The 11000-nt window shown below is 36.8% G+C and overlaps 2 protein-coding genes across 2 annotated transcripts; both read right to left on the reverse strand.

Moving 5' to 3' along the window:
* Positions 1–263: 263 nt before the first annotated feature.
* On the reverse strand, positions 264–4259 carry LOC140321079 (actin, alpha cardiac muscle 1-like). Its single transcript, XM_072397962.1, has 6 exons — positions 4128–4259; positions 2909–3056; positions 1416–1740; positions 890–1051; positions 543–734; positions 264–454 (listed from the first exon to the last, which is right to left on the reverse strand). Exons 2-6 carry the CDS (start codon positions 3035–3037, stop codon positions 264–266), a joined length of 999 nt encoding a protein of 332 aa, XP_072254063.1. The 5' UTR covers positions 3038–3056; positions 4128–4259.
* Positions 4260–6674: 2415 nt separating this feature from the next.
* LOC140321078 (actin, alpha cardiac muscle 1-like) lies at positions 6675–10110 on the reverse strand. The gene is made up of 4 exons (XM_072397961.1): positions 9978–10110; positions 8759–8906; positions 7266–7590; positions 6675–6901 (listed from the first exon to the last, which is right to left on the reverse strand). The coding sequence occupies exons 2-4, from the start codon at positions 8885–8887 to the stop codon at positions 6678–6680; spliced, it is 678 nt and encodes a 225-aa protein (XP_072254062.1). The 5' UTR covers positions 8888–8906; positions 9978–10110; the 3' UTR covers positions 6675–6677.
* Positions 10111–11000: the final 890 nt, after the last annotated feature.

The following is an 11000-nucleotide window of genomic DNA, read 5'->3' on the forward strand; positions in this document are numbered from 1 at the left end:
CTACATTGGTATGTCATTGATACAGGTATGTGGCCCCAGGAAGCGAGAAATAAATTTGAATAAACCAATAGCAGTAGATGTTTTACTGGGGAATTAATGAACTGAATAATATCTTCTGATATATCAGTCTATTTAATGCATCTTCTATAACCTAGCTTGTAGAGAAAGTATATTTTTCAGAATTAATTTAAATTGTGTTATTTGAGTTTTAGTGGATGTAATACTGCATATCCCAAGTTTGGGAGTTGCGCTTTAAACTTTAACTAATTTACCTTGATCTTCATGGTGCTGGGAGCCAAGGCTGTGATCTCCTTCTGCATACGGTCAGCAATACCAGGGTACATAGTGGTACCACCAGAAAGCACATTGTTGGCATAAAGGTCCTTGCGGATGTCAATATCGCACTTCATGATGGAGTTGTAGGTGGTCTCATGGATACCTGCAGATTCCATACCTAGGGTGGACCAAAAAAGGTGTGTGAGGACAGGTGTTAAAAGCTGAAACTTTGGTCATATGTTTAGGAAAAAAGGTTCTTTATTTACCAATGAAGGATGGCTGGAAGAGGGTCTCTGGGCAACGGAACCTTTCATTACCAATGGTGATGACCTGTCCGTCTGGGAGCTCATAGCTCTTCTCCAGGGAGGATGAAGAAGCAGCAGTTGCCATCTCATTCTCAAAGTCCAGGGCTACGTAGGCGAGTTTTTCCTTAATGTCGCGCACGATCTCACGCTCAGCTGTGTTCGGGAAAAATGGGCATTATTCGTAAAAGTCAACAGATGTCTAATAAATTCTTTACATAAATGTACGTAGTATTTCTATCCATCATTTTAATTGTATTTTAACACTAAATTTATTGCCAAATGTACTAAGCAATAGAAGCAATCCTCACCAGTGGTGACAAAAGAGTAGCCTCTCTCAGTCAGGATCTTCATGAGGTAGTCGGTGAGGTCACGGCCAGCCAGGTCCAGACGCATGATGGCATGGGGCAGGGCATAACCTTCATAGATGGGTACGTTGTGGGTGACACCATCTCCAGAGTCCAGGACAATACCTATGGAGCCAAGGTTATTTTGTTATAGCTACAACTATAGAGAACTATATTTACAGTATGTGCTATAGTTAAGGTTGACACTGGTGTTTAGAGACCAGGTGTTAACATCTGTAAAGAGTAGTCGCCCAGAAAAGGGTTAGCTTTAGGATAATATTTTGCCTGGTTTCTAACATTGTTTTTTAATAGCTTTATGTTATGTAGCACAATATGAATAGAAATGATGCAGTGAGTAAGTAATAGTAAATATATTGCTGTTGGGTATAGCTTTCACCAAAGAAACCATTCCATTATTTGTCTAATCATGTATCCTTGATTGGATGTGTTTATTCTTGCGTGCAGATACACTAGATATGCAAAATCTTACCGGTGGTACGGCCAGAGGCATACAGGGACAGTACAGCCTGGATGGCAACATACATTGCTGGGACGTTAAAGGTCTCAAACATGATCTGTGTCATCTTCTCACGGTTGGCCTTGGGGTTCAGGGGAGCCTCAGTGAGCAGGGTGGGGTGTTCCTCTGGGGCGACACGAAGTTCATTGTAGAAAGTGTGGTGCCAGATCTTTTCCATGTCATCCCAGTTTGTGATGATACCGTGTTCAATTGGGTACTTCAGGGTCAGGATACCTCTCTTGCTCTGAGCTTCATCCCCAACATAGGAGTCTTTCTGACCCATACCAACCATGACACCCTGAAAAGGAGAAAATGTGATTAATACATAACATGCGAGTAGTGCAAGAGAGTAAGACTGTGAATCATTAAATGGAAAACATCTTGTGACCAAATACATTGATTTAAAATAGGAGATCACCTAAAATTAATGTTTAAAACAAATGTGGGCTACTATCACTGTGTTTTTTTTTTTTTTTTTTTTTTACTTCTTAGTTGCCTGACTTTAGAACTTTTAAGCACAACAGCAAAAGGCAGAGAAAAGTCAAAATTCCTACTCTCAGAAAGGAATAAAGCTGAAGTGTAATTATGACAGCCTGGCAATGCCAAACTACATATTCCTTTTACAATGGGTTTCCTTTAAAAGTTAGAATTGGCTATAGTCTTGTTTGGAATAATTGTACTCGTTTTAAACATTTTTCCAAACTTGATTTAGAAGACCTGGTCTTTAAATGGATGTTTTATTATAAATATCTTCTGTTGTCTTACAACCCTAATTTTACAAAGCTTAATTACCATGACTGAAATAAAGTGATCATTATCCTTCCCTAAGCTTTATGAATAGAGCCTAGGGTATAAACTATAATTTATTCTCCACGTATTTTTAAACTAAAATTAGAAATCAGTAACCAGACCTGGAGGGGCTGGGAATATATACGAGGTCTCTAAATATGTACTTGCAATTTAATAAGTTATGAAAGAAATAGACAAAGTCTAAAAATGGCATTACACCATTTAACCATTAATAAATGTTATGTTCTTTGCATTTTTGTGATTAAAAAGCCTGTGGATCAGTTTGCAGTTCCACAAGGTGGTGCTGTTGGCAAGCTGTAGTGCTGACATTCTGTTCTGCTGGCTGCAACAGTGTTTTTTTTATTAAGTAGTCAGAATTAGGTGGTAAATTGCAGAACTAAAGTAACTGTCTGCAGAAAAAAAACAATTCTAATGCAAATAGGAAAATGTTTAAGATTTGCATTTGAGGGAAAAAAAAAGAAAAGCTACAGGTTCCTATTTTATACAAAAAAATTATAGATTAGATTTCAGTTTAATTGTTGCTAAAAGAAAAAAAAACTTCCTAAGGGAGTGTAAAAGGTTATAAATGCAAAGTGTATTGTTTCCCTATAACAATGTTTAATGATCCTGTAAGGCATTATTAGTGTCTAAACTCCCCAGATCTTACAGGTTCTTACCTGGTGACGAGGACGTCCTACGATGGAGGGGAAGACAGCACGGGGAGCATCATCACCGGCAAAGCCAGCTTTCACCAGCCCTGAGCCGTTGTCGCATACCAAAGCGGTGGTCTCTTCGTCGTCACACATGGTGGATTTTAGAGGGAGGCTGTTGGGGAAAGATTAAATGAATTTAAAATAAATACACTTTTGTGTATTTTATTTCAGAATATAGCTTAGTGATTTATAACTACGTTTACATTTCCCTGGTTTACAAGTGTGACTCCTCCACCTGTCTATATTGCTTTCCCATCTGTCTTAGAGCCCAGCTGTTCCTTGCTGTCTCAGAAGAACTTGTCAAGTTAGCATTTTGGCAGCAGAATGACTCCATAAGGCATAGCAAGGATATCTGAGAGTTATAAAAGGGTAGGGTTAGATTCTACTTTGAGAATGAAATGAAGTGACCATTTCAGGATTTAAAAAGACAAGGAGATTGCTCCTTCAAACCCACAAGAGTATTACTGATAGAAAAATACTAAATATTCATACTTATTTTTGCTAAATATGGAAAGCATTTTTTAATGTTAGGTATAAAAGGAAAACTGCATAATTTAAAGAGTTTATGTGATACACCCTATGGTTTAGGAAAAATATACACAAAATATTTTGAAGGAATATAAGAATATAGCTAATTTAAACCCTTCATTGTTTCAGCAATGCTCTGCATTCTGGCAAGTCATTAACTAAACAGCATTATGAAGTTAAATTATTGGAGCTGTTTAGTGATTTTTTAAGTGGGGATTAAACTAAGGCTTGGCAGGACTGGCAAGGTCATGAATAATTTATGACCTGTGGGATTTCCTGTGTGGGTTATTAATGCCAGGGAAGACAGCCTAGGAGACAACCTGTAGTACCTTACAAAGATTCCCAAAGGTCATTTAATGCCTTGAAAATGTAAGGTTTTTAAAATATGTAAAACATAGCAAGGGAAGAACCTAATTTTAGGATTCTAGAAGATCATTTTCGGCTAGTTTTAAATGTTTTGTAAAAGCAAAAGTTAATCAAGTTGTAAAAGTTATAAAATAAAAATTAAGAGCTTAGATAGAAAAAGAATAGTTAAAGTAATCGTCTACTTAAGAAGTTTAAGAAGTAAGATATTCTACAAAGTTAGATAGGAAACGGTAAAATGACCAGCCTATATAACTGGATAGGGAAGGGTCAATGGCTGTGCAGAACTCACCGTGCTGCAGCAGTAAGGACGTAGGTGTAGCTGTGAGCTGTCAAGTACTGAATCTAGCCATGTATTTATATTGGTGGCCCCTGTAGTGGTGGTCAGGGAAACCCCACACTCACTCAACTCCATATTTGGAGACAAGCCAGGACTGGCCAGCCTTGTGAGGGTCCAAGCTGGGGGTCTAAGTGCTGACCATATATAGAGGGGTCTCCCTCCCCCAAGCCTGTATACAGTTTGGCCATACACATGGCTATTCCTGGATATAGAACAGGAGAAGCTTTACTTAGAAAGTGCTGTGTGTGTGTGTATAGATACAGACTCTTACCAGAGATATATTGATAGTTTTACAGATGACATTAACAAGCATAAATAGGAACAATCTAGAAATCAAAAGCCTTTTTAAAATGTATTTACAACTTTGCATTTTTATGGAGCAAAATTGAAATTAGGAATGAGCAAACTGGTAAAAATAAAATCATAGTAGTTACTGTTAGTATTTAACTCAAAGTGCATTTTTTTGTCATCCCTGACATGCCTATAATGTATGAACTGAATGTTTTATAATACAAAGCAACAACTTCAATCCTCAATTTTCCCATTGATAATGTTTCTTAGTATTTCTGGCTGATTGCATTACATTCTTGATGGGAAATTCCGAATATTTACGATAGCAGATGCTGATTCTTTATCGCTGTTATACATTTTACTGTCATACTTTTTAGTGTATTTAGGTATAAGTTGAATAGTGTACAATAGTCATGGCCATATTCAGATGATAGTCAAGATCATTAAATATTGCTTGTAAAGGATTATAGGTAGGTATGTTTATCTTTTCTACAGGTTTCACATAAACTGCTACCCATACACAATATACATATTCTGACACAGCTAGTAAGTTACATTCAAGTAGATATGTTTTATAATGAACATTATAATGACGTCATAGTGAATAAGTCATGTTTAATGAGATTTACTACTACTAGCTACACCATAACCTAGATCATCAAGAACCTTTACAGATTGTGTTACATAGTTAGTGTACATAGTAGGTTACCATGTGTTACATAGATTGTGTTACATAGTAGGTTAGGTTGAAAAAAGACATAAGTCCATCAAGTTCAACCACTAGGGAAATAAACATATCCCAGATATAAAACTATAGACATAGTTGGTCCAGAGGAAGGCAAAAACAACCTTGGTACAATTTGCTTCAACAGAGGAAAAAAAAAATCCTTCCTGATTCCATGAGGCAATCGGATGTTCCCTGGATCAACAGTCACTAACAGTTCATTTACACGAATGACAGAGTAGATGTTTTCCTGACAATTTATCTGATACCTAGAACTGAAAAAACTTCCACCCATAGAAGTTAGAGGGAACACCAGAGAAATATACACAAATAGTTGTATCAGCGTTTATGCGGTGCCATGAATGACAAATAACCACCAGATAAATATTGAAATAACGCTGAGAAATTTGCCAACGTTACTGCCTGTGTTGGATCTAAATGACAAGTTACAGCTCGCGTACATGAACCCGAATTCTGATCTGATTTGTAATAACGTAGAATTGAATGTGCTCAGAATATTTGCACATTATGGCATACTTAGGGCCCATTTGGTGTGAAACCACCCAGATGGCAGCTCCTGGGTTCACAGCAAACCTTGCCACAATATGCTGTAACTGCAGCCACATGCAAATAATCAGTCCAAATCTCTCCTATTCTTGAAGAAGAGGTTAGGAGGTTGTGACCAAGATTGAATCCTATCAAAAGATTCATTCATCATGACTGCTTTCATCTTCATCTTGTCTTTTTCTGGGTTTTAGGTTCTCAGCAATCTTTATTGTCCTGGTGGGGATGATGTAGCTCCTGCCCATACACACAGGAGCTAGTTTATCTCTGGACAGAACATTTGTACCCCCTTCTCTAGTAAAAAAAAAATCTTATCAAGCAGAGTTTTCTGTCACTTTATTGTCTTACCTGTCATGCTGATCCAGTGTTTCAGGACTTTCACTTAGGCCCATTCATGCAAATACTAAGTTTGAGATACTGAAGCCTAGTAAAGATACAAGATACAAGATACACTGCCTAGGAAATACCTTTGTCATCTAAAGATAAAAACATGTCAGCCCCCATATTTCTCTTAGTAATGGTTTACTTTAAACTGAATGTGTCTTTTATGAGGTTGCTAGCTCCCTGGCTAACATGCTTATCCTATAGATGCACTTGCTAAATTGTTGGGCGAAAACAAGTGTGCTAGCCAAAGCTTATTGTTTTACTAGCAGTATGATTGTTTTAGCTGTTAGCTCACTTGTTGAGTTGTGAAAGTTGTGAAACCACAGGATGAACATGAACGTGGCCAAGTAACAATAAAAAAAGTAGGCAGTAGTGGTTCTTTGACTTATTTTGATGGAATCAGCATAATAGATTGTGTTCATCATCTTGCTTCCCATATCTGATGGCAAGAGCAGAAGTTTAATCTCTGGATTCGTAAAAGTCAACAGATGTCTAATAAATTCTTTACATAAATGTACGTAGTATTTCTATCCATCATTTTAATTGTATTTTAACACTAAATTTATTGCCAAATGTACTAAGCAATAGAAGCAATCCTCACCAGTGGTGACAAAAGAGTAGCCTCTCTCAGTCAGGATCTTCATGAGGTAGTCGGTGAGGTCACGGCCAGCCAGGTCCAGACGCATGATGGCATGGGGCAGGGCATAACCTTCATAGATGGGTACGTTGTGGGTGACACCATCTCCAGAGTCCAGGACAATACCTATGGAGCCAAGGTTATTTTGTTATAGCTACAACTATAGAGAACTATATTTACAGTATGTGCTATAGTTAAGGTTGACACTGGTGTTTAGAGACCAGGTGTTAACATCTGTAAAGAGTAGTCGCCCAGAAAAGGGTTAGCTTTAGGATAATATTTAGCCTGGTTTCTAACATTGTTTTTTAATAGCTTTATGTTATGTAGCACAATATGAATAGAAATGATGCAGTGAGTAAGTAATAGTAAATATATTGCTGTTGGGTATAGCTTTCACCAAAGAAACCATTCCATTATTTGTCTAATCATGTATCCTTGATTGGATGTGTTTATTCTTGCGTGCAGATACACTAGATATGCAAAATCTTACCGGTGGTACGGCCAGAGGCATACAGGGACAGTACAGCCTGGATGGCAACATACATTGCTGGGACGTTAAAGGTCTCAAACATGATCTGTGTCATCTTCTCACGGTTGGCCTTGGGGTTCAGGGGAGCCTCAGTGAGCAGGGTGGGGTGTTCCTCTGGGGCGACACGAAGTTCATTGTAGAAAGTGTGGTGCCAGATCTTTTCCATGTCATCCCAGTTTGTGATGATACCGTGTTCAATTGGGTACTTCAGGGTCAGGATACCTCTCTTGCTCTGAGCTTCATCCCCAACATAGGAGTCTTTCTGACCCATACCAACCATGACACCCTGAAAAGGAGAAAATGTGATTAATACATAACATGCGAGTAGTGCAAGAGAGTAAGACTGTGAATCATTAAATGGAAAACATCTTGTGACCAAATACATTGATTTAAAATAGGAGATCACCTAAAATTAATGTTTAAAACAAATGTGGGCTACTATCACTGTTTTTTTTTTTTTTTTTTTTTAGCACTTCTTAGTTGCCTGACTTTAGAACTTTTAAGCACAACAGCAAAAGGCAGAGAAAAGTCAAAATTCCTACTCTCAGAAAGGAATAAAGCTGAAGTGTAATTATGACAGCCTGGCAATGCCAAACTACATATTCCTTTTACAATGGGTTTCCTTTAAAAGTTAGAATTGGCTATAGTCTTGTTTGGAATAATTGTACTCGTTTTAAACATTTTTCCAAACTTGATTTAGAAGACCTGGTCTTTAAATGGATGTTTTATTATAAATATCTTCTGTTGTCTTACAACCCTAATTTTACAAAGCTTAATTACCATGACTGAAATAAAGTGATCATTATCCTTCCCTAAGCTTTATGAATAGAGCCTAGGGTATAAACTATAATTTATTCTCCACGTATTTTTAAACTAAAATTAGAAATCAGTAACCAGACCTGGAGGGGCTGGGAATATATACGAGGTCTCTAAATATGTACTTGCAATTTAATAAGTTATGAAAGAAATAGACAAAGTCTAAAAATGGCATTACACCATTTAACCATTAATAAATGTTATGTTCTTTGCATTTTTGTGATTAAAAAGCCTGTGGATCAGTTTGCAGTTCCACAAGGTGGTGCTGTTGGCAAGCTGTAGTGCTGACATTCTGTTCTGCTGGCTGCAACAGTGTTTTTTTTATTAAGTAGTCAGAATTAGGTGGTAAATTGCAGAACTAAAGTAACTGTCTGCAGAAAAAAAACAATTCTAATGCAAATAGGAAAATGTTTAAGATTTGCATTTGAGGGAAAAAAAAAGAAAAGCTACAGGTTCCTATTTTATACAAAAAAATTATAGATTAGATTTCAGTTTAATTGTTGCTAAAAGAAAAAAAAACTTCCTAAGGGAGTGTAAAAGGTTATAAATGCAAAGTGTATTGTTTCCCTATAACAATGTTTAATGATCCTGTAAGGCATTATTAGTGTCTAAACTCCCCAGATCTTACAGGTTCTTACCTGGTGACGAGGACGTCCTACGATGGAGGGGAAGACAGCACGGGGAGCATCATCACCGGCAAAGCCAGCTTTCACCAGCCCTGAGCCGTTGTCGCATACCAAAGCGGTGGTCTCTTCGTCGTCACACATGGTGGATTTTAGAGGGAGGCTGTTGGGGAAAGATTAAATGAATTTAAAATAAATACACTTTTGTGTATTTTATTTCAGAATATAGCTTAGTGATTTATAACTACGTTTACATTTCCCTGGTTTACAAGTGTGACTCCTCCACCTGTCTATATTGCTTTCCCATCTGTCTTAGAGCCCAGCTGTTCCTTGCTGTCTCAGAAGAACTTGTCAAGTTAGCATTTTGGCAGCAGAATGACTCCATAAGGCATAGCAAGGATATCTGAGAGTTATAAAAGGGTAGGGTTAGATTCTACTTTGAGAATGAAATGAAGTGACCATTTCAGGATTTAAAAAGACAAGGAGATTGCTCCTTCAAACCCACAAGAGTATTACTGATAGAAAAATACTAAATATTCATACTTATTTTTGCTAAATATGGAAAGCATTTTTTAATGTTAGGTATAAAAGGAAAACTGCATAATTTAAAGAGTTTATGTGATACACCCTATGGTTTAGGAAAAATATACACAAAATATTTTGAAGGAATATAAGAATATAGCTAATTTAAACCCTTCATTGTTTCAGCAATGCTCTGCATTCTGGCAAGTCATTAACTAAACAGCATTATGAAGTTAAATTATTGGAGCTGTTTAGTGATTTTTTAAGTGGGGATTAAACTAAGGCTTGGCAGGACTGGCAAGGTCATGAATAATTTATGACCTGTGGGATTTCCTGTGTGGGTTATTAATGCCAGGGAAGACAGCCTAGGAGACAACCTGTAGTACCTTACAAAGATTCCCAAAGGTCATTTAATGCCTTGAAAATGTAAGGTTTTTAAAATATGTAAAACATAGCAAGGGAAGAACCTAATTTTAGGATTCTAGAAGATCATTTTCGGCTAGTTTTAAATGTTTTGTAAAAGCAAAAGTTAATCAAGTTGTAAAAGTTATAAAATAAAAATTAAGAGCTTAGATAGAAAAAGAATAGTTAAAGTAATCGTCTACTTAAGAAGTTTAAGAAGTAAGATATTCTACAAAGTTAGATAGGAAACGGTAAAATGACCAGCCTATATAACTGGATAGGGAAGGGTCAATGGCTGTGCAGAACTCACCGTGCTGCAGCAGTAAGGACGTAGGTGTAGCTGTGAGCTGTCAAGTACTGAATCTAGCCATGTATTTATATTGGTGGCCCCTGTAGTGGTGGTCAGGGAAACCCCACACTCACTCAACTCCATATTTGGAGACAAGCCAGGACTGGCCAGCCTTGTGAGGGTCCAAGCTGGGGGTCTAAGTGCTGACCATATATAGAGGGGTCTCCCTCCCCCAAGCCTGTATACAGTTTGGCCATACACATGGCTATTCCTGGATATAGAACAGGAGAAGCTTTACTTAGAAAGTGCTGTGTGTGTGTGTATAGATACAGACTCTTACCAGAGATATATTGATAGTTTTACAGATGACATTAACAAGCATAAATAGGAACAATCTAGAAATCAAAAGCCTTTTTAAAATGTATTTACAACTTTGCATTTTTATGGAGCAAAATTGAAATTAGGAATGAGCAAACTGGTAAAAATAAAATCATAGTAGTTACTGTTAGTATTTAACTCAAAGTGCATTTTTTTGTCATCCCTGACATGCCTATAATGTATGAACTGAATGTTTTATAATACAAAGCAACAACTTCAATCCTCAATTTTCCCATTGATAATGTTTCTTAGTATTTCTGGCTGATTGCATTACATTCTTGATGGGAAATTCCGAATATTTACGATAGCAGATGCTGATTCTTTATCGCTGTTATACATTTTACTGTCATACTTTTTAGTGTATTTAGGTATAAGTTGAATAGTGTACAATAGTCATGGCCATATTCAGATGATAGTCAAGATCATTAAATATTGCTTGTAAAGGATTATAGGTAGGTATGTTTATCTTTTCTACAGGTTTCACATAAACTGCTACCCATACACAATATACATATTCTGACACAGCTAGTAAGTTACATTCAAGTAGATATGTTTTATAATGAACATTATAATGACGTCATAGTGAATAAGTCATGTTTAATGAGATTTACTACTACTAGCTACACCATAACCTAGATCATCAAGAACCTTTACAGATTGTGTTAC

The sequence above is a fragment of the Pyxicephalus adspersus genome, unplaced genomic scaffold, assembly GCF_032062135.1.
Source record: "Pyxicephalus adspersus unplaced genomic scaffold, UCB_Pads_2.0 Sca610, whole genome shotgun sequence".
Classification (NCBI taxonomy): Eukaryota; Metazoa; Chordata; class Amphibia; order Anura; family Pyxicephalidae; genus Pyxicephalus; species Pyxicephalus adspersus.